The sequence below is a fragment of the Cinclus cinclus genome, chromosome 19, assembly GCF_963662255.1.
Source record: "Cinclus cinclus chromosome 19, bCinCin1.1, whole genome shotgun sequence".
Lineage (NCBI taxonomy): Eukaryota > Metazoa > Chordata > Aves > Passeriformes > Cinclidae > Cinclus > Cinclus cinclus.
The window spans coordinates 4,699,486-4,723,890 of record NC_085064.1 but is presented as its reverse complement, the minus strand read 5'-3'; the positions used below and the strand labels follow the sequence as shown (position 1 = coordinate 4,723,890).

At 44.3% G+C, this 24,405-nt stretch overlaps 1 protein-coding gene across 1 annotated transcript in view; it reads right to left on the bottom strand.

The window, feature by feature from the left end:
* The window catches only part of RAPGEF1 (Rap guanine nucleotide exchange factor 1), a 48,990-nt gene extending 25,957 nt beyond the window's left edge, over positions 1-23,033 (bottom strand). Inside the window, exons 1-9 of the mRNA XM_062505489.1 lie at positions 22,890-23,033; positions 18,483-18,661; positions 15,629-15,785; positions 11,184-11,272; positions 10,652-10,804; positions 9,196-9,319; positions 7,671-7,854; positions 6,627-7,142; positions 182-384 (exon numbers count right to left, since the gene is read on the bottom strand). Coding sequence (XP_062361473.1) covers positions 182-384; positions 6,627-7,142; positions 7,671-7,854; positions 9,196-9,319; positions 10,652-10,804; positions 11,184-11,272; positions 15,629-15,785; positions 18,483-18,661; positions 22,890-22,997 — 1,713 coding nt within the window. The 5' untranslated portion in view covers positions 22,998-23,033. The remainder of the gene's footprint in view (positions 1-181; positions 385-6,626; positions 7,143-7,670; positions 7,855-9,195; positions 9,320-10,651; positions 10,805-11,183; positions 11,273-15,628; positions 15,786-18,482; positions 18,662-22,889) is intronic.
* Between the last annotated feature and the right edge of the window lie 1,372 nt (positions 23,034-24,405).

Sequence of the window (24,405 nt, the reverse complement as noted above, 5' to 3'; positions counted from 1 at the left end):
CAAAAACGTACATGATGCAAAATGCCTAAAACCATGTTCACAAGCTGCCAAGGAGCACGATGTGGTAACACCAGTGAGACATCCTCCCACCACCTCTGCCTGTCAGAAGCAGCAGCAGGAAGAGCAGAGCTGCTCCTGGGAGCCTGGTGGCCCTGCCAGGTGTCCCTGAGGTGTCACTCACCAGCTGCCTCTGCTTCGGTGGGAGAGCAGGAGGAGGTGCCACATCTTGAGAGGGGTCTAAGCTGATGAAGGAGTCATTGATCCCATAGACTTCCCTGAGGTACTTGTTCTTCTTCTGGTAGATGTGCTCGTTCTGAGGGGTCTGGTAGAACATGGACGGCTGTGGCTCTGAGTAATCTTCCACAAACTGCATGTAGGCCATCACTGCAAGGCAAAGAGAGGGCACACTCACTGCCTGCTCTGCACACCCCAGCTGAGGGTCAGCAGGCAGCTGCTCCTTCTCAGAAGGGCACCCACGCTGTGCTCCCAGGCAGCTCACACAGTCGCCATCCACTCTGCAAATCCAAATATCCATCCTGGAGCCAGCACACAGCAAACACCATCCCAGGCCACAAACACAGCTGATAATACTCTGGAACCAGTGAGGTCTCCAAACAGCAACTTACTGATGCTTAGCCCAAATCCTCACATAATCCACGGCAAATCTGAGAATACTCCTTAACAACTGATGTCCAAAGTAAAAAAAACCCAAAACCCTGAATAGAGTCAGTCTGCTTTTTAGAAGCGTAACAATGCAACCTTGATAATAAATCTGCAATAATTCTTGTGCCTACACTAAGTCTCATATCTGCAGTCAGCAAGATTTCTAGAACCAGGAGGTGTACAGTGTTTCTCCATTCTAGCAAGCTGGTAAAGCTGTTATCAGAGAACACCTACCTGTGAGACTGGGTGTGCCTCTCCCTCAGCTCTTCAAATGCCACTGCCAATCCTGGTACAAAATACTTCTAAAAGTGTCATGTGTTGCTACCTCCTCAGCTCAAATCCAACACCCTTTGCTCTCATCCCTTTTTTAAAGCAACTTACCACACCTCCAATTTTCAAGTTCAACTGGTTCACAAGATTTTGTGAGATGTGGCTCAACAGAAATGTTAAATGGGATCAAACCCTGTCTAGAGGACCATTCCATCTGTACAATTTTCCTTCCAAAATCTATGAAAAAACCCACACAGGTCAGCCTAGGCAGCTCTGACAGAGGATTAGTTACTGCTGCAATATTTTAGTGCTGGAAGGGGAAGATGACATCCACTGCCATAAAAAGACTACTACAAACCCACCTCCATTATTAAGGATCAGAAGTGTACTGAATAATGTAAAACAAAGAAAGAACCCTCTTCTGTACACTTGAGAGCAGGAGAGGCAGATGTATTTAAGTGTCATGGGAAGGACTAACCAAGGCTGCCTTGTAAACATGCTGTCATGCACAAGGCACTGTGATCATCCCTCCCGTCCTCCTGATAAACAAGCAGTTGTCACTTTTTGTAAATCTGGTCATTTGGTGGCAATTATTCAGCTTCTGCTGGCATTTCAGTTGTACAGCTGAAAGGAGTGGATGACTTCAGTGAAAGCTATAAATACAACGAGCACAGTGCAGGACCTGCACATCATGAAGCTGGTTCCCACACTGGTTACAAGGCAAAGTCCTCTGTTCACCTGCCAAGTGGACCTCCAGGCCAGCCTTTAAACAGGATGCAGCCCTGCAAATGTGTCAGCAGGAAGGAGTTGCTTTGCACATGTCTTGGGCACCTTTTTTCAGATTTCCTCTAATATTTTAAACTCCATTTAGAAACGGAGCTAACACAGCTGCCCTTCCCAAAAAGAATTACAACCCTCTTCCAAAAATATAGAATAAAGAAAAAAAGAAATCATCAAAAAAAAAAAATCAGGTCGAGGCAATGGGAGTACAGGAAATGGAGCTGATGGATTTCAATCCTGACCAGTAACACCTGCTGTCCCCATCCTGTGACCCCACTGTCCTGCCAGTGGACAACCTGTTCGTGTCTTGCAGTACAGCCAGTCCTGCACAGCCCTGCCAAAGCTGCTGGAATTCTGACCTCCAGCTCTCCCTGCCACCTGAGCCTTGCCCCTCTTCCTCCCTCAGACTCCCTGCTCCTTCCCAGCACCACCTCACAGTGAAAAGAAGCATGTTCTGGGAATACTGTCTTATTTGGAATTATGGTGAAGGTGTAGGAAATACAGAACTACTAAAATAGTCTTTTCAAGTATCAGTGATTCAGTTGGCAAAGGTGCTCCCGTGCCATGGCAAATGCCCTGGTATCCTACAGCAACCTCAAGGGACAAGATCTAAAAAGGCTTATGAAAGATACTTCTCTAGCAGCAAAACTGAACTAAGGATCAGGAGTCCTTGCAGAAGTGTAGAGGACAAGAGCTTGAGGGAAAGACCACATTTTGAGAGCTCATCAACTGAGCAGGACAAAAGCCAAGCAGGCAGGCCTGGCAGTGCTGGCATAATGCAGCAGACACTGCTGAATCCAGATCAACCCTTTATGTTGAGTCACCTACAAAACCAGTGCCTCACTGAACACCCAGATCTGCAGACACCACTGGGGATCGATGGCTGTGAGCTCCTGGAACAGCACCAAACCCTGCAGTGACACCACAGCTCAGAAGTGTTGGTGAAAAGGGCATCACATTAGACACTTGTGTAAAATTAAATCACTGTAACTCAGGGCACTGAGCCTGAATGCTGTCGGGAGCTTTAACTCAATCTGCAAGGGAATAATGAAGAGCTCTTTTATCTCAGCTCTTTATGGGGCTAATGCATCCCATCGTCATGGCAGCTCCCCTGCCTGGCTTGTTACAACTAGTCCTGGGCAGGTGAGCATGTCTCTGCCTCTACTTTGTCATCTTTGGTTTTAGGCAAAGTGAAAAACAGTTGGGATGGTGAAATACAAACCTGGCACTGCAGAGTGCAAATCAAAATAGGCATCATTAAAACCCTGCCAATCCTGAACAGGACAATAAGGGAGCAAGAACACTCCTATGACTCCTGTTTGCAAAGGGTCTTCTCTTCCCCTCTCCACTGTGGTTTTTAACAAGGCAGAAATTTAAAAGCAGATGGGAAATTACATCAGCAGCTCAGCTCAGCTCAGCCTGCACGCCCTACAGCAACTGTGCAGAGGGAGGGATGGGGGCTGCAACTCCCCAGTGAGCAGCTGGGGTGGAGTGACAGTCTCAAGGCAGCACCCCGGGAGGGAGGGGAGGCGTGAGAGAGAGAGAAACCTCTCCCAACACATGCCCAGTTTATGTCAGTTCTTAACCCAGACAGAAAATATGTGAAATTTAAAAAACCATGAAATCTCAGACTGAGGCTAGGAACACCTTCCCAGCAATCTGCTTGCAGTGCCTTGGCTGTCATTTCTGAAGGAGCTAAAGCTGCTCAGGGATTTCCAGCACACACCACTTCTGCCCATATGGTAGAAGCCACAGGTACTGCTCTCCTGGAAGCAATGCTCAGCTGCAGGAGAGGACTAGTGGCTGTTGGGAGTCTAAAGGGGTTATTAGGAGCTGATCAGCACTAAGGCACACCTGCAATAAGGTGAGGCACACCAGCATCCCCCCCGCAAGGGCTCACTGACAGCCCAGCCCCACCCTGGCACAGGCACAATGGATTTGTGTGCGTGGGCAAGAGCCAAAATAATGGACATTCTGAAGCTACACCACACAGCAACTCACTGGAGAAGACAAGGTCAATGAGTCAGTCGTTGCTGTCACCTCTGGGAGAAGAGCTGTTCCTCACAGAGCTTCCATTACCTGCTGGCTAAGCCCAGCCTGCCCTCAGCGTGGTTCCTGCAGTTAAATACCAGCTGCTCACTGGGCACCAGGCTATGTTTTGTTCCCACTGACACGGAGGGAAACATGAATAAGTGCCTCACCAGTAGTTTCCAAGCTGTTTGGGGAAAGGATCTTGTTATTTCTGACTCTGGGCTCTTAATGGTAGAAGCTGCTCCGTGTCTGTGTCTTGTTCAACAGGAGCACAATGCTGGTGCTCAAGCAGAAGTCTGGAGCAATTTGCCCTTAGCACTGTAACACGTGCTCTTACAGCACAGTAAAATAACCATAACTCATGCCAGACTAAAAGCCCTATCACTGTTTAAATTATACAGAAGTCAACTCTTGGAGGTCCCTCTGAACTCAGCTCATAGCAACACACAAGGTTAACTCAGATCTTCTGTATATTACCAGTAAAAAGACCATCAGTCTCTCTGCTGCAACACTTACTGCCAGCTACCAAAAGATCACCCACAACCAAGTCCCATCTGTGTGAGCTCTGGATCTTTTTAACAAATCTGTGCATCTCCTCCAGATCCCAGGAGCTCGTTGAGGTTGTGGAAGTAGCCCTGTGTGATTGCACAAGAATATTTACATGCATCAGCCTCTGGGCAAAAAATAACCCTGGGTGTCATCACAGAGCCTGAGTAATGTCTGACTTGCCTTTTAAATGCTGAAAAAGTGAAACTAGCAACCACAAATTCACGGTGTGATACACTGTGGAGTAAAATCAATCTAGAACAAGTTCTCAGTGTCACATGAATGCAACTAAAAAATCTGCAGCAGTCAGGTATCAGTCCCAGGACTACCAACAAGTTTTGCAGCAAGGATGTTTTATCAAATCATCAGAGCTGACAACACATTAGGTAACAGGTCCTACCTCTCCTAACAATGCAATCTGATCAATACTCCCAAAATTTCTGATAGTGCCAGATTCCAATTAACTCTAATCCAACATCAAAGAAAATTCACACAAGGCCTTGGTACTGAGGTTAAAGTTGTGCTCAGGCAATAATGCAGATTGCTTTTAAACCTGTTTTCAATCAACTCTTTGGCATCTTGTGTGATACCAGAAAACAAAGACATGGGGCTTAAGGACACAAGTAAACAGCTCAAATCTCTCTTGCAAATGTCAAACTGCCTCTTACCCAAGATTCACCCAGGAATCTCCCCTCCACTGGAGCTGCCTACGTGCACAGAGGTGTATTTCCCTGCATCCATCCCAGCCTGAGTGGTGTAACAGCACATCCACAAGGATCTGATCTTGCAGTAATGTCCTCTACCTCACAGCCCCTGGCAGCTCATACTTCAGCTGAGGATTTTGAACAGCACAAGATGTAACCACCACCTTTGGCTGTGCCCATTTACTTCCTTTCTGTTGTCCACAAACAACCAGCCCAGCCTCTTTTTGAGCTGATTTCAGTGTCTTTAACTGCTTGATTACCAGAGAGGAACAGAAGAGATTTCCTGCACATGGGGACACTTGGATGACTCTCACTTTCAGGTAGGTCAACCCTCGTGCTCTGAGTAAAATCCTTGAGGGTTACATGTGGATTGGTCACTTGTGGATAATGGAAATGCTTTTAGACAAGGCATACTTTTAAAGAAGTGACTGGCAGAGTGCACTATGTAGGAATGGAGAGAATGCACCTTAACACCACACACCCCTCTTACTCCCACCTTATCCAGAGAATTTGAGCTCTTAGACTGGTTTGGGTTGGAAGGGACCTTAAAGAATCCAGTTTCAAACCCCCTGCCATGGACAGGGACACCTTCCACTAGGCCAGGCTGCTCAGAGTCCCATCCAGCCTGTCCTGGAACACCTCCAGGGACTGGGAGTCCACAACCTCTCCGGGCAAAAATTATTCTCAGTGAGAAGTCTATAAACTGCAGAAAGGAGCCTGAAGGCCAACTCAGAGGTTTGAAATCAGCTCTTCTCTTGGGCTGCTAGCTGCAATGTGATTCTCTTCCTCCAGATCTTGTATACATTACCTCCTCATGCAACACACATCTGCAAAGCCAGCCAGTGACCAGTAAACCAGTATCTGCTGGATCTCACTGTGTAGTCCACAGCCTTCCCTGGCAGAGCACTGTGGCTGCCTGTTTGGCAAGAGGTTTCACATTTTTCAGCCATGAACATTAAGGAAATCAGAAGAAGGTTGTGAGCTTGAGATGTGGTCAGTCCTGGTGTGCCAGGAGTCTGGCTGGGGACAGGAGCCTTTGCTTTTAGAGGCTGCTTGTTTTAATGAGGTGGGAAATTCTCAGGCATCCAATGGAAATGAGATCCTGTAGCAAAACAGCACTACTGGACTCTAGTTAATAGTGTTGTCTTGCACAGCTATGTGGGTGACTGTGCTCCTATTGCCAAGTAACTGCTCTGGCAAGGCTGGGTTTTGGACAGAAAAGCAGTCCTTTCTCCAAGCTCTTGGAGAGGACCCAACTCTCCTCTGCAGTGGGAAAACAAAATTGGGGAAGGGGGGAGGGAACAGACTTAAAAAGGGAGAACAGACCAGAAAGATCTGCAAGGCAGAGTGCCTCAAAGATTCACATTCAGGTAAGCAGAGAAGTAACATGGTCTCGCTAGAGTAATGAAGATGTTGATTCCAGATCCTTTGGACCTGGATTGATCTTGGCCCCAGGAATCATTCCCTGCCCACCACAGCACTGACATTTCCCTTCCATGTGTTTGACATAGGCTGACTGCTTTTGACCCTGACTCAAGTAAGAGCATCACCATCATCACCACTCCTTAGTGACGACCAGAAACGTGACGACTGCAAGGTAAAAGTAAAACCCAAACACAGGAACTTGCTTACTGTGTTTGTTTTTCTTCTCTGGCAGAGGTGGAGGCTTTTCTGGGTCACTGTTCGAATCTGGAGCAGCAAAATCAGCAATGAATTCCACTGGTGCTGAAGAGTTTCCTTGCTGGAAAGGCAGAACAGCAGCAAAGGGTGTGAAGGGCATTGTCGGGACCACCGCGGCGTTCTGCAGGTCATCCTCGGAGATGTTGTCGTACTGGGAGGGGTGCCTCTCGTAGGACACCCTGCAGCCCGAGTTATCTGAAGTCTGGGAGGCTGCACTCCTCCTCTTCTTCTCTGGTAAAGCTGGGGGAGTCTCTGTTGGTTGTGCTGCTCCCGAGAGGCTGCAGAATTCCAGTGGAGGAGAGCTGCCCTGCGGGAGCTGGAAAGTCTGTCCATGGAAAGGGGAGCCAGACTCACCCAAGGACTCTGGCAATGGGCTGAGGACACTTGACCCCTGCTGAGGTATCTGATCAGCATTGGAGAGGTCTTGCTGCAGGAATTCATAGTCTGGATCATAGTGATCTGATTGATCTGGGTAAACAGAGAATAATGTATTAGTTTCCCTCTTTTACTGTTTGTCCCTCCCATTCTATCAGTTAATTAATCAGTTCATTTTAATCAGAGTGGAACTTCCTTGCGGCTGGGACCATCTTTTTACACCTTCTATAACATCCAGACTTCATATAACTCATAATTAATTCTTTACACTAGCAAACAAATAATGAAAATTCAACAGGTAGATGACTGCAGACAAAATTTGTGTCATATTGATATTTTTATCTTCTTTCCTTAACACTGCTTTAGCCTACCAGGACTGTCATTTCTGCAGACAGCGCTGAAATGACGAAAACATTCCATGTGAGAGCTGAATTGAGTTTGAGAGCCATCACCTATAGCAAGGGAAACATTCCCCTGGGCTTTTTCCTTTTTTGACAGAACAGCTGTGCACTGAACTGCCTTCAGCAACTCCAAGACAGCAGCTGCAAGTGCATTTCCTACATCACCTCCTGCACCTGAGCTCCCACAGGAGAGGGGCAGGGCCCCAGCAGCCCCCCTTACCCAGGGTTTCACAGCTTGTGTTGCGGGAGCACTGGCCGCTGTCGCGGTCCAGAGAGGAGAGCTGCTCGTCAGACTTGCTCAGTTTGCCAATGCTGCTGCACGGGGACAGGCGAGGAGACTCCCCCCCATAGGAGTGGCTTCCACCTGACAGCCTCCTCTGGGCGTAGCAGTCAACATCAAAATCCTTCAGGACCAAAAAAAAAAACAAAAAACAAACAAAAAAAAAAAAAAAAAAACAAAAAAAAAAAAAACAACATAAAGAATCAAACCGCCATCACTCTTGGCAGCTCACTAGTGAGGAAGATGCAGCTCGAGGAGCAAAGACCTCACAGGAGGGCAGAGGATCAGTGCTGCTCTCAAAGCTCATGGTGAACACAGAAACCCTCAGACCTGAGAAACAGCCCATGCCAAGGATCTATCTCTGTGTGTCCTTGATTTCAAGCAGGGGTTGCTGTGGCCCACACTAGACTTTACAGATGGTAAGAAAATAACCAAGTTTCACAGCTACGTGTGTCTGATGACTGCTTGTCATGGCACTGAGACAAGGGAACGACACTGCAAGATTTCTCATTACATACCTGGGGCTTTAGCAAATACTTGAATACCTCAGGTGCATGCAAAGGGAAAATAAACTACAGTGAGATACAACTTTCTGTGCCTATGGCTATAGTCCATTTCAGAAATTGCCTCAAGCTTATTAACCTTTGAGTGACCACCTCAACCATCCCCACTCCATCAGAACAACCTTACTGTGACTGCAGTTTTAACTGAAGAGTGGCCACAGCTTTATCTGAGTCAAGCAAAGGACTGGAGAGGCTCCCTAAGCCAGAGCTGAGGCTTTGGGGATGAGGAAAGATGTGATTTTTGGGCAATTTGATATGATTCAGGTCCTCACTGCTGAGCTAGTAAGTTCCTGAATGGGTAAAGCAAACCCAGCCATTTACAACCTCATAAACCCCAAACAAGCACAAGAAATGGAATGTGATTAACACACACACAACTTCCCAATTTTCTACCAGAAAATGTACAAATTTTCCCCAAAGCACCACCAGCAATAAGAGCAGTAGCTCAAACTACCGCTTGTGTTAAAAGATGTTTTAAATTGTGACAGGATGAAGACAGACTTCCCATCTCACTCAGCCACACGCCCCCTTTGCCTGTGAGTAAATCCTGGTGAGATCTCAGGGAGCTCAAAGGCTGCTGTCCCCTGATCTACTGGACATGGCAACACTCAGCCACTCCCATCCCCACACTCTGCTACAGCTCAAGGCAACAAAGTTCATAGCAAATTCGTTAATTAAAAACATCAACATTGTAAAAAAATAAAATTAAGCCGTTCACATAATTTATGACATTGCTGTTCCTGCCACTGCCACTCCCACTGCAGGCTGCCTGTGCTGGGTTGTTTGGGATGAGCAGGGACATGCAGGGATCTGTGAGGCTGCAGGTCACAACATCTCCCTGAGCTTTTCCTCTAGTTCACAGCACATTTCCCTTGGCTTTCACAAAGGGGTTATGCCATTACCTGTCTGTTGATCCCAACAGGTAAACTGGACCCACTGGTAGCTCGGCTCATGGGGGCCACAACAGCCACTCTGGTTGGGGAAGGTGCTGATTGACGTTTTTTAGGGGGCAATGCTGGTGGAGGGCTGCAAGACACAACAGGAATTGTTGCTTCCATCACTCTTCCAGAAAAAAAAAAATAAAAAAATTCAGAGGCTTCACAAGCTGTTTTCCAGAAAGCTTTTGTCAGCAAGGAGCTATTCAGCAAAATGTATCCACTAAAAATATAGATTTAAGAATACTCTCACAGGTAAGGTCCTGTTAAGTGATTTATTTTTTAAGGTTGGTATTTCTCAAACAAAAACAAATGCTGTTCTAAAAAGTATTTTTAATGGAGCTAATTAGCATGGTAATTATTTCTTAATAAAAGCAGTCAAAAGCCAAATTAAATGTTTTGGTTGACCCAAATATTGTTTCCATTCACAGAAGTCCCTCCCCCTCCTCAAAACCTTCCAGGTCTGAAAAACACTCAAAGTTTCACAAATTTACAGGACAGGAAAATTCTCTTTTTTGGCCTTTGCTTTCTCTGTGAACTTCAGGGAACAAAGGGGTCAGAGCTGCTCTCACCATCTGCACTGTGAGGGCCCCATGAATCTGTGTTAGTCCCACACATTGGCAGTAACTTGTGAGAGTTTAACCCTTTGACTTTTAGTTTTTCTAATGACACACAATTCTGGTAGTCATCAAGCTTGAGAAGTTCCCAAGAACACACATAGTCTGTTCTTGGAACATACCAGGAAATTTTCATAGAACTTTTGAGAATTCATAAAATACACAGAAATGTGACTCTTTTTTGTCAGCCACAGCCCTTGATGCCACGTTTTCAAATTAACACAACCCATATTTTTCACACCAGCTATTAGCACCAGTACTAGAGAAGAAAAACACACAAACACACACAAAAAAACCTGCAAATTGGGGGTTTTCTCTCCCTTCTCAAAATAGAACATAGAAACTTTCATGTGGTTACTCGAAGAAAAGGGTATGAACAACCAAGCACGCAGTTTTTTTCGTGCACTCTTGGCTTTCACTCTTAAGCTGATAGGCAAAGCAGAACAACCTGGCTCTGCAGGACAGATTGGTAACTGCCCCCTGAGGTTAAAAGAACATTTCCCATCAGATACAGCAGTGTACAGTGTGGGATTCACAGAGTTTTGTGTAAGATTATTAAGGATTTATGTGACAGATGTCAGGGCATGGCACTATCCTCACATAAAAATGAAAGGAAAAGAAATAAAAAATAATAAGAGAGAATACAAAGCAGAGCCCAGGAACAGGGAAGAATTACTCTGGAGGAGTGGAAATTCAAAGGCAACACTAACCATCCTCTCTTGTGCACAGTTTGCAAGATTGTTTAAAAACCAACAGGCTGGTGAGAGGCACTGGTGCTCTCCAGTCAGGTGGCTGGTCAGTGTTACCTGTTCTCTGCCACACGAATGCTGGGCAGAGGGGGTTTAGGAGGTGCAACTTCTTCATCCATGGAGTCAGTCAGCAGCTCACTGGATTGAGTCAGATTGGTTGTTTTGTTGAGGATCTCCATTTCTCGGTCGGTAAGGGGAAGTTCTGATGGGCTGCAACATGCAAAACACAGATTGTAGATCACAAAGCACAGCTGGAGCACAGCCTGCTGACAGATTCAAACCTATCTGAAATCATGTGCTATCAGACAGACACCTAGAGCAAAAGGCAGAATTTGCATCTGCAGGTGGAATTCCATGTATATGCAGAGCTCAGTGTTCATGTGACACAAAGGGATGTTTCACTGCCAGATTTTGGTGTCTTTCATATCACAGTATATTCTCTTTTAGTGATCCTACTGAAATGGATGGGGGGCTACATAAAGAACATTACACCACCCTCTGTGAAGAACAGCCGAATGATTTAACTGTCAGCAGTCAGAAATTATCCCTTCTGTATCAGTCCTGCCCACAGAAGAAATCAGTGACTCACCTGTCAGATTTACATGCTGGTAAACTGGGTTTAACTGGGCTTGTGGGAGAGGGATGCTCCTGTTTTTCAATCGTGAGTCTGACCAGCTCCTGATGAATGGAGAGAAGAAAAAGAGAATAATCACTGTTTGCTGAATTCTGCACATCCTAAAACACAAAGGGATGCTCCTGCAGTAAACTCTTGGTTATGGTTTAATGATGGTGTGGACAAAGAGAGAGGTGAGCTGAGTTTAAGTCTGGTACAGAGCCACACAAATGATGCAGAACAGCTGCTAAGGAGCAGCCTGCGCCCAGAGGAAGTGTTGGCAGTGTTTGGGTGAAGTTCATTACCCCGACTGTTATGGGGAGTCTGGACAAACCCACACGTGTGTCATTTTGCTGTGCTTCCTCTTTCCTCCATGTCACAAATGTGTTCCAGTCCACACAGCACCCTAGAAATGGTAAATTGGATTTACATACACAGATGTAAGTACTGAAGTCTTACCCACTGGAGCACTTCATCTAGCCAAAACCAATGTTAGATAATTGCTTTATATTTGATAAATAGGAATGTATTTGTTTCAAAAAGCAAGTTTTCTGTAAAACACCCAACCAAAAATTAAACAGGGAACACCTTTATTAAAAGTCCTGCTTCCCCTGAAGTCACCTTTTAACACGTTAGCAATAGAAGACTTAATCATTCAAGGAGTTACTGTAGTGTATCTGTTACAGGCAGATAAGGCTCTGGATAAAGAGATAAGGGCATGATAATCCTGAACTCTAAGCCTGCCAGCAGTCAAAGCGACAATCATTCACATCAGAAGGATGGAGAGAACATTTTATGGATGTCTGAGGCTGACAAATCCTGCTCACAGATATAAACACATGCCCCTCTTACAGGCAGGCTGGAAAACTGGCAGTGCTTCCTGCCACTATTGGCTTCCCAGAATAGGGATACAAATGAAACTATATGGGATCAATTTTAATTATATTTTTTTCAAAGCAGCCTGAAGTACAGTGTCATCATTCCAGTATCATCTTTGTGTCTTTGTCTGTGGAGCTTGGAAACAACTGGCATTGCTCTCTGAGTGCAGTACTGCAACTGGAATGTCATTGGCATCATCCCTCTGAGGAAGGAAAATACTTCAGTTCTGGTAGTTTTACATAAGGCTCGACTGAAAGCTGAAACTCCATGGGTTAACAGATACACAACAAGATGGAACACCATCCAAGTGTCCACCACAGCTGACTTTGGTCTCCATGCTCTACTTACACTCTTGGTGTGCTCCAACAGAATGTACACTGTGTTACCCAAAACCAGGACAAACACTCAGCTTTCCAGAAGATGTCCTGGAACATCCCACACAGGGGAAAGGAAGAGGGAGCACAAACAGATGCCCATGGGGACTAAAACTATGAAGATGTCCCTGCTGGAACAGAGAGCCCTGGTGAGGAACAGTTTGTTCTGAGAAGTGTTCTGATGAGTAACATCTCTTGACTCTTTTGGCTGCATTTGGCATCATGGGGATGAGTGATGACACAATGGACTGCCACCTTTCTGCCCTCTGGACAAAATTCCAGTGCTGAAAAGGTTTTTGAAGATTCTCATGCACTTAAACAGACTCAGGGATGGACTCTGTGGGCCTTTGGGGTAGTGGCCAGCAAGGACTGCAAATGCACAGGAGCACAGTAAGGGAAATAAAATGCATGTGCATTCAAACCAAAAGCCAAAATATTCCTTAAACATGCCCATGGAAAGGCTATGGAAGGGAAAGTGTAATGTCTCATTTTCCTGACCTTTCTTCACCACCTTAAACCAAGGCAAACACTGCAGACTGTGGTGGTGGCTGCAGCAGCGCTGAGGAGCCCCAGACACTCAGGGCTGAAGTTTTCCTATTTTGCCAGTCATAATGGACACAAAGTTGTCTACCACACAGGAATGTAGGTTGAAATGGGAGAAAACCAATCCAATTTGGCTCAAAAGTACTTTCAGAGATATTCAAACCATTGGGACTGGGGAAAAAAAAACCCAAAGCACCTTCCAGCAGAGGCACTAAGGCAACACATGATTGCAATTACCTGAGAGGATCACTTCTTCCAGCTTTGACAATTATCACCAGACCCTGAATGGTTCTCCTCTCTGCTATCCCCAAATGAGAACTAGCATTTGGAAATCAAGCCAAAATCTTTAGCATGATACACAGAGGTAATCTGCACACAACTGAGCCAGATGCACATTATGCTATTCCTTATCAGCAAGGAAAGAGATTCCTGCAGCAGTAATTAGAGATAATTAAAGCCTCTCTACAAACTATGCTACCTCAGCAAGCTGAAAATTCCACAATGAGATGGATTTTTGAGAAGTTATGTAATCAAACCAAGGATTTTTTTCCCTGCCTAGCAAAGCCCGAAAACCTGAGATCAAAATATCAAGTAACAGAAGTGAGCAAGTGTCTCCTTTAATTCTGAAAATAAAGAAGTAAGCACTGAAATGTGGAAGTGGATCTTGTGTGATCTGCCAGAAAAACAAAATAGGCTCTGCTGTGGAGAGAAGTGTCCATCTTCTCAGTTCTGCTTCCAGATCTGAAATGTGGCTTGGCCTTTCTGAAATAAACCTTGTTCCTTGCTGTGCAGGAGGTGAAAGCATGCTGATTCCAAATGCTGACCTCTTGATGGGCAAATGCCCTCCCACCTCCCCAGACAGCCACACATCTGCTCTAAGGCTGACCAGACATGAGCCAGCTCCAGCTGGAAGGCCAAAATAACTCTCAGTCTAAAAACAAAGCAGAGACTGGTACAGCCACGCTGCTGAGTGGGGCTCCACAGCTCAGGCTCAGCACTGCATGGACATGTCCATGTTGCTCCCAGTTTGGCCTGGCTCATGAACAGACACCCAAAACCTTCCCCAGTGCCAGACCTTCCCCCAGTCTGCAGAGGACACAGCTCTGGCTGAAAGGCAACAGGTACCAAGGGTTTAAATATTGCTGGAAGTCAAAGAACAACGTCCAGGTCGCCTGCGATGAGACCACACAACTGTGCTCCAGATCTGGGGATAACACATCTCTCTCTCCCTGGGATTGTGCAGATTCAGTCAGTGGTAACTCACCATTTGCTGGGGAATTATACTTCAGACACCACAGCACAGATTTTCACGTCCTGCAAATTGCTGCTGAATTCCAGGGCTAACAGCAGCTGAGATTTTAGGCTAAACTCTTTTCCTCTCTCCTGCTGTGCAAATTTAAGACCAGCTTTACTTTAAAAATGTGTAGCTTAAAGAGCATATTGTGCAAAATAATCCTAGAAAATCCATCTTCTTTAGGTGATAGAAATATTTGTTTCAAAGATATTTATTTAAAAGACTCATAAAGTAATAGCAGATTTTAGTATCCGTTTGAGTAACATTAAACAGATATCCACATGATGCAGACACCAAACCAAGAGGTCTGAAAATGGAACAGTCAGAGCTTGGGAGATCCACTTCATTTTTGCATTTGGCTCCACTTAATAAAACTGAGTCTTGAAACAATGAAAGATACTTGTTCCTGTCATATAACTCCAGGTGAAGCACCTGCTGCAGTTCTTAAACCTCTATCCCAACTTTCCTTGTGTGGTTGATTTAAACATTCCCCTTTAGATTCAGCCCTGCTCTTGAAAGAGATTTAACTTCCTCTACAGTTTCCAAAATAAGATTCCCAGGAGATACTACATCTGTCCACTGGTGCCCAGGTCAACCAAACTTTTACCAACAGTGCTAGGACAGGTGAGTGATCAGCCCACAGACAAGCCTGGGGCACAGAAATAATGGGTACAAGAACCTTACCAGGAGGCAGAAGGAAAGCCAACAGCTTTTCCAGGGTGGAACAGGGAGGGAATGCTACAAGCAGGTCTGACAATGGATACAAAGGTTTCTGTTAAACGTTTCCATTAGCAATGTAAAACTAATTTCCAGAAAACTGAGTTTTACTCATCACCTGTTCCACACCCTAATCCAGCTGCTTAGAGTGGTGATGTATCACTGACAAATCCCTTGAAATTTCTCTTAAAAAAAAATGGAGCTGGAGTCTGATTTCATTCTCTGTGGGCACTCACAGTGAGCATTTTTAAATGAAAATGCTGAGATAGAAAATGTGCAAACCATGTCTTTTAATCTGCATGGGAGACTGGGAATGACTTGCTGAAAATTTAATTCAATGCTGAATAAAGATCCATTGCTTCCTCCAATTCATCCAAATACCAGGGTGAGCATGCCAGAAGTTCACATTCAGAGCCAAACTGTGCTAGTCTTCAATCAGCACTCAAAGAAAGAACATTTAACTTATGGAAGAGTCGATTTAAGGGGCAGTTTACTGAAGGCAGAAATAGGACCTTCATATTCTACCTGCACTTAAAAACCCAGTTTACATAGATCTACTCTAAACCACGTTATTATACACTCTTTGTAATAAAATTTACAAGCGTCTCATGTACCTTGACTCCATCCAGAACAGCTTTTATGACATCCTTCACTGTTGTCACCATCTCCTTGTCCTCTGAATTGACCCCCTCCAGCATCACCTGGTCAGACCAGCGGATGAGGTTGGCCAGGCTCTGGTAAACTCGGCTGTAGCAGGATGAGATGGCAGAACTGCACAGCAGGAGAGGGAGCAGTTGAGGAAAAAATTAAAAAAAAGAGCAAAAAGAAATTTTGGAGATGTTATCAAATGTTAGGAGAGCGAGTTTCACACTGCACATTTCACTGCTTTGCTCTCTGACACTCAGAATTTGTGTTGAGCAGGTGACAAAGCTCAGGCTTCTGCTCCAGTGCAGCTGCTCTCCCGCTCTCTCCCACCAAATCATGACAGTCTGAAGGTACAAACCATCAACAGCTCATTCCCAGGTACCAGAAGGAATTATCTGGGATGCAGGTTAACACAGCAATACTAAAAATAACATTCTTTCCATCTTAATTTACAGCTCCATCCTATGCCTTAGCTTTAAAGGCAAGTATTTAAGCCCTACATTTAAGTTTAAGCTATGTTATTTCAGTATTATCCTTCTTCCTTATTAGCTCTCCCCAAAACCACCTTGGATCACTGAGAGCTGACTCTATTCATTCCTTTACAAATCACTGCCTCACTGTTTATAATGCCTGAAAACACATAATTAAAATTACTTCTTTAGAGAAACTGAACTGAATGAATTTCAGGTTTGAAAGAGGAAGGGTGTTGCTTTGTTTTGTTTTTAAGGAGAAACAGAATTGAAGCTATTGTTCTGAAGGGGAAAAAAAAAAAAGTTTTGGAAGGATGACAACTTTAAATAAAAGTTAACTGTAACAATAGTGCTCCCAGGCATTTTCCTGGCCATTCTGAAAACACTGACTTCATTACTAAGCAAGGTGTGTTAACAGTACTGCTGATGGCAACGCTTCAGCAATTCTTTGTCATGTTAAATCAATTTCAAGCTGCATCAAAACCATAAACAGATAAGAGAAGGTGTAATCTTGCAATCATTACTGATACAAGTTGTTCCAAATCTTCCCATTTCTCTCTGGTATCCATTTTACATTGGCTTAACTCCAGTAACTTCATTATCTTCGAGAAAAGAATCAAGCCCAGGAACTCCAATGAGTTTATTTAGGTGAATGGGGTTTGCAGGACTGGGGAAAGAACTACTGTCAAGTTACAACCAGGGCATACAAACAATGGCAAGGACTTGATTGGTTGTTGTTTGGGGTTTTTTTTTAAGGTTTGCTGCTTGCCATTTGTACTTATTTCAAATGAAATTAGCTTGATAGGAAATATTTCCCAAACAGGGCCCTCCCCCATCTCTTTCTAAGGCTTTGATTTCTTGGCCATTAATCTTCAGTCTGCTTCCTTCTAAGGAGGCAGTAATTGAAAGTCCATTTTGTGCAAGATTTAATTACATTTTCCTTGATGCAAATGCTTCCTCTAAAATAAAAAGACGACAACAATTGTAGGGCTTTCTTTGTCACTGGCACAAGTCCTTCTCGCTTTTCTTGAGGGGGATTTGCCATCAGAATCACCCTGCCACTGAAGTACACAGGTAGGGAGAAAAGAACACAGCTTTTTGAGAAAGCCAGATCCCCTTCTGGGTTTTTTTGGGAGGGCAAGCAAGGCAGGGCATGGACATGGGATCTGTGCTTTAATGCATACTGTTTCCAGAAAGAGAGACTTATCACTGTGTAGAGGACACTCCCCATTCTAACAGATTTCCTCATTATGGTTCAACAGATCCAACCTCAACTGGATCTTACCTGTCCCAGCCACAGGTGTGATACTCACCCATTTCCTCCTTCCTTTTGCCAGAAGCAGCCCTGACCTCAGCACTGGGGCCAAACACAACTGAGCATCTCTGTTTGCAAAGTATTTGGCACCCCAGTGCTACCTCAACTACATCATAAACATTCCCTGTGCCAGCACTGAAACAAGCATCTTGAAAGAAAAAAAAAAAACAAAACTTGGAGATATTGAATGGGAAAACAAACAGGAAAAGTACAGAACCTGGCAGGATTTCAAGAACCAAACACCTGCATTTCTCTGTTTAGTTCTGTGCTTTTCTCTAGGTTAACTTTGCTCTTTCAGTATTATTCAACAATGTTTGTTTGTTTTCTCTAAATCAATTGCTCCAGCATCCAAGGGATGAACACCAGCAATATCTCCATGGCTTGGCAACACCACAAATTCTTATAAACCATGCTGAGCTTGGCTTTGGCAAATTTCTACTTCTTTCCTGGCTTCAAACCCACTGCCTAACTGCTAAAAACATAATACACATAATCTGTTAAAACATAAAACAATAATCTGTTGAGTGCAGCAGGAATGAACTTGGACTGGTTAATCAGCTGAAGTACATCTATTTACTTCTGTATCTGATCCAGTAAAATCCAAAAAAGCAGTTAAGAGTGCAGGCTTAGACTTCTATAAGATCAGAGTGGATAAACTGAGCACAAAAAAGGATTACTCTGAAGATAAAGTCCTTTTTCAGGTGAAGCTATTGGATTTGTTAGCTTTTAGGACACCACCATGGACTGCAGAAACAGGAATAGCATCTGAAGAGAATCTCCCTGTAGAAAATGATGAATTTCCACGTTTATGCTAAGAACCATCCCTCCCTCCTTTCTGAAAGCAGCCTGATTTGCTTTATCTTTCCACAGCATGAGCTTCTTCACAGCAGGGAATCTGCTTTTAAATGATGTCTGAAAACCACCACACAATTAGTAAAAACAGCAGTCACTTCATCAGCATTTCCTGCATGCAGCTCCTCAGATAAAGAAGGAGCCTGTTGGTCTGCCACAGTCCCAAAATCCAGGAAGGAAACTCACCTTTGCTGGATGCGTGGGTCAGTTTGCACCAAGGGCAGGATGGCTTCCAGCACTTTACTTGCTGAGCCTGGCAGCATCTCTAATACTTTGTTATCAATTGCCATTTTGTCCACAATAGTCTTAAAGTAGCGCAGTGCACTGACAACCTCCTTCTCCTTTTCCTCTAGCCATGATACATTCTAAACAGGAGGGAAGAAAAGGAGAGAAATGTTAAAACTTCAGTATTTTTAAGGGGAGGGCTCCTTTAACAAACCCAAAATATGGTGACACTGAGGTGTATTCCAGCAGGAATGGAAAAAACCCCTCCTACCACAAACACTTTTAAATTGAATTAATACTCTTTCAAAGGAATAGTCAGTGCAAGATTACACCCACATTTTAACCTTCAGAACTACCTGCATCCCAAACTGAAGGCTGCTCTTGATCAGTTTTAGGCTAAGATTAGCACCACTGATGACATCAAGGATGCCGCTTTGAAACCCACACCCTAAACTGGGACAGTGAAAGAAAAAACATTTCACAGAAGGGTTTGGGTTGGAAGGGACCTCAAAGCCCATCTCCACCCTCCTGCCATGGGCAGAGACACCTTCCACTGTCCCAGGTTGTCCAATCCCCATCCAACCTGGCCTTGGACACTTCCAGGGATGGGGCAGCCAAAATTGCTCTGGGCAACTTGTGCCAGGGCCTCACCACCCTCACAGGGAAGAACTTCTTCCTAATATCCAACCTAAACCTGCCCTCTGTCAATTTAAAGGCAACTCCACCTGTCCAATTACTACACATCCTTGCAAAACACAGGAAAACATCCAAATAAACTCCATTCTGATGAGGCTCCCACCTAAATAATTTCGTGATGCTGCTGGAACAAGAGAACTCACGCAATTTCCATGAGGACTAACTGCAAAAGTTATGTTTTGGCATTGGTGAATGAATGTTGCAGAAGGGAACAATTCATTGGAATAAAGCTGAGCTGTGTTCACCAATTTCCATGCCACCATCAACACTAGAGGAGGAAATTCAGAAGTGATATATGACACCTCAATGGCATTCTGGCCAGGGATATTTTTTAAGAGTTTACAACACTATGCCTGGAGGACTTTTAATGCCACAAGCAGTTTCTAAGTGAGATTTAAATTAACTACTTGAACACTGCTAGAAAAGGAGCAGAGAGTTTAGCAGAGTCAGATTTCATCCATTATCTCCTCAGTAAATTCAGCTTCAAGAATTAATGTCCTATGGGCACTGTGTGCTCCCCACATTCTTGTCAGCTGTTACACTGCTGCTTTTCTGCAAAATCAGGCCAGCAGCCCAAAAGGTTTTAGGAAGAAATAGGCAGCACTGGTTAGTAATTTGGGGCCAGTTGCATAAAAGGATTAGAATCCCAAGCTCCATCTAGCTCCAACTTCAGAAGTTTAAGTCCCAACCCAAGAATTGCAAACCACCCTGTCATTTTCCATCTCATCTGGGCAGTGCCCAAAATCTGCTGCTCCTTCCCCTTTGGACAACATTTCTTGCCAGGAACCTCAAGTTCTGATCTACAGCCCACAGTGCCCTCAGCTCCCTTGCTGAGGAGCATCCTGGCAACCCACTGGCTTAAAAAATGACATTTCCCATTTTGCAGGGATATGCCCTCACCACTGCACAGTTTATTCCAGGATACAGAATCATAAAAACATTCAGGTTGGAAACAACCTCTAGGATCTTTGAGTCCAACCATTAATCTATGGAGAGCCTCGCCTCTCCCAAGAAGGTTTTGCAGCTCATATGAAATGTTCACACATTTCAGGGATCAGAGAGCCTGCAAATTCCCAGGGTAAGTATGACCATGGTCCAGCAGTCAAAGTTCTTAAACAGAAGTGAAAAAATGCGAACTGCAGTTCCTGCTCCAATGGCTGTTTATGGGTTTCATTCAACAACTGTTTCCTGTAGAAAGGCTTGTGACTTAATAGCTTAAACACTCTCCTGGTGCACAGGAGGGATGGGCCTGACAGAGTTCAGGGCTGAGAATGACAAGTGGAAACACAAATCCTTCCGCTGAGCACACCAAGGGATGCGATCCAGCACCGGACACTGTCTGGGGCACTGCCCTCTCTTTTCCTTTTGTTTTTTGTTTTTTTTTTTTCCTGCCAGTTCTTTGGGTGACATTACCCACGAACACTTTTTATTGAATCCTCTTCAAATTCCAAAGGTATCATATATAGGTGTGTGTAGGTGTGCACAGAACTATGGAATGGTTTGGGTTGGAAGGGACCCTAAATCTCATCTCATTCCAGCTCCTGCCACAGCTTCCAGCTAGACCAGACTGCCCCAAACCCTGTCCAACCTGCCCTGGAACACTTCCAGGGGTGGCACAGCCACCCATTTCTCTTTTGGGCATTAAATGAGAAAAAGTTACAACTCAGGTAAACTAGCATTCCTCTCCACTCCCTGCCTGACACATATAGATATTTTTGGATGATTTCTGAAATTTTCCCTTAATAATCGAATTGCAAATGCATCATGTATGAGACACAGCTGACCAAAAAAAGGGTCACAGTGAGCTGTACAGAATACACCCAATTACAAAAGCAGGAATCATCCTTTTTTTCCCTTACATTTTGGCAGTGTAAAATCTATCATAAGTCTGCATATAGCACTGAAGGACACTCCTGTTCCTGCAATAGGATAAGAAGCACAGACAGGCTTCAGGGGATAAAAGGAGGCTCTGAAAAGAACTCCTCCAGTGTTGCCCCTATCCAGACATAAAGGGGAACAGGAGATGATGATGTTTGTTCAAGCTGAGCAGATCCTTCAGCTTAAACATCGTGATTTTACATTAATTTTTAGTATTGCTATTTCTGCTCTACAGTGATTATCTACTTCAAGAGCACAAAAATAGCATCTTAAGTACTTAAGAGGGGGAAAAAAAGGATGATATTTGGTTTATCAAGTGAGCCTTCTCACAGAAGATCTCTCGTTTGTCAACTGATGTCTATATTCCAGTGAGAAAACCTGGCAACAATCCAGGCACATCCTCTTCCCTCCACACAAAGCTAATTAGATGACTACATCCAACTAATTGATTAGTTGGACAGTAGCTATTGAAATAGATAAGGAATGAGCCAGAAATCAACAATATTTCACAGTATAAAAATAATCATGTACAGTAATAAAAAAAAAATTGCAAGTGTTTTGTTTTCCAATTAAAAAAATGTACATAAAAAAATGGTTTTAATGTCCACCATGGCTTATTAGCAAATCCTCCTGCACTGTTTTAAGGGGAAAAATAGAAAAGCAAAAACTTCATCTATTATTAACATGCATTTGCTATAGACCACATTCTGAAAAGGGCTCTTCATTTTCTAATGTATTTAATGTGGCCACATATCAATTTAAAGGAAGGCCTCTAAATTATCTCAAGACACCATCCTGCAACATCATTGGAATTAAAAGCCTTCAAGGAGTACTCTCACTATTGGCTTGGAGTTTTTTAAATTTTAATTTTAAATAGCACTCAGCAATGCAAGGTGTTTGGCTCCCTGGAAAGCATTTCCACAGCCTCCTGGGGAAAAAACCCTCATCATCTTCCATGTGATGGTGCAGAACAGGGTGAGGATGTGCTGCAGAGATTTCTCTGGGTGCTGAGCAACTCACACAGTCTAAGAAAACTTTATCTTGCTGGCTGCTCTCAGTAACTCTACAACTCTCAGTAGAGATAATCTGAAAAATTCTGCATATCTGGCACTACACACTGGATGAGACTCTTAACAGCTGAGAATGATATTTAATTATCCTAAACAACCTCCACTGTTCTAAACTTCTGGCTTCGATTTGTACTTGGAAATGACTGCAAGAGTGTTGTCACAGAGATTGTCTCCAGCTGCAGTCAGGTCACAACAGGAGAGGAGATAACACAGACCACTTTGTGACCTCATTTCTTAGAGGACCTGGAGTACATTTGGTCTGAGGAACGTTGTGCTGGATCAGCAGCTGCTAGAACACTTCTGTGTGACTCTCCCTGCTGGTGTCATCAGAGATTGAGCACATTTTTGGACCAGCTTCAAGGATGTGCTCGCCTGGGTCTGGGGTTTTTTTAAAGGATCACACCCCAAAAGCAGGCAGCTATTTGGAAGCTGTAAGCAGAACCCACAGGGTGTGCATGCGGGGAGGATGTGTCAGGCCATACATCACATTCCATAATGAGATACTTAAATGCTTGTGGAAGGAGGTCTCATCATGCTCTCCCAAAGGGAAGCACATGTCTTGATTTAATACTACATAGTGCTGTTTATAGGCAACCATAAAGTAACCCTGAGGATCCCTGAGCTGCAGAATTATGCAGAGAACAAATTCACACACCAGATTATGATAAACTGAGTACCAGGAAGCATGAAACCATCAGCACAACAGAACATGGCCTTTGCTTACTTTGTTCACTGACTTCTCCGGTGTTTTCACTGTCAGCTCAGCTTGCTTCCCTTTCTTTGATGGTGTTCTCTTTATTTTTGGTGAATGAAACTTGCCCTTCAACTTCATCGTGAACGAGGAGAGATGAGAACGCTCAGAATCTAGAAAGACACAGGAAAGCATTACTGGATTAGGGCAAATATGTTGAAACCAGGGATGTGTTACAGCATTATCTGGAAGACACTTGCACCACTTGTAAATTTATTGAGTGAAACACAATAAAGAAAATTAATAAACTGTGGCTCTATGTTATGCTTCAAACCACAACACCACCATAATTTCCTGCTTTCCTCAACCACAGTATCAACATTATTTCCTGATTTCCCTTGGAGGCAGGAGTGCTGCAAAGCAGAGGCAGGGACAGTGGGACTGCTACCTCTCTGTGCCTCAGAGGGAAGAGGAAAACCACCTCTTCTACAAAGCACTTACCTCCAGCAGGTCCTGAAGTACTTTACAAAGGAGGCAATCATCGTGCCTCTTTGGCAGATGAGCAAATGAGTCAAGGGGATGGAGAGAGTGGTTCACAGAGCCCTGGCAGAGCAGAGCCCTTGGCTGTGGGTCAGTGCAGGCAGGGCTCTGCCTGCTGCTGGGACCTGGCTGCTTCAGGGATGGAGAACACAGCCCCAGCAGTGTCTTTCCCAGGATGCTGATCTCTGCCCACTCGACAGCATCAATTTTGAATATGGCCCCATGGATAATCTGAACAAAATACCAGCCCTTGTTATCTGCAATGGATTTCATTTCCAGTGCACCAGAAAAAGCAGAGAACAGAGGAACCACTTCGATACCATGGCATCCTTCAAGGAGCTGAACTGCAGAAGTGCTCAGCCCTTCTAAAATTCTATTTTCATTGTTTTTTGAATACCTAAAAGCAGAAGTTTCAAAGGTTTGCAATCATGCCATATGCAGACTTACTGTTGCAATACATTTTTATCTGTTTAACCATGAAGCTAAATAAAACTAAGCTGCCTTGCAGAGAGCAATTTAGAAAGTATTTTGAGCAAAGAGCACTTTAATAAATGAAGGTCTGAGTTGCTCTCTAGCGACCCAGATAATTCAACAGAAGTTACCCAACTTGTCTCTAACCATATTATCAAGAAAAGTACACATTTTGCTGTGTATTTCATTTTTCTTTTAGATTATTTGAGCATTAACTGCACTGACTGTAATGAGCCCAGAGGAGAGCCCCATGCATGCAGCACTGCAGCACCTCGTTAGCATGCAGACTGCAAACAGCAAAGGCTGCTGAGTCAAATCTAGCACCCAGCAGCTAAATACCACAGAGCAGTGCTGTTCCTCGTACTCAGAAATCACCTAACCTGTCTCCTTTTAAGCCTGGCTTCCTAGTAGCATGACCCTCTGTGAGCACACTCACCAATACTCTGGTTAGGTATGGCCTCTAGACCACGATTTTGCAGGTATCCTACAAATGGAAACTGTGTGAGCACTGATCCTAACCTGGTCTGGCTGCAGACCC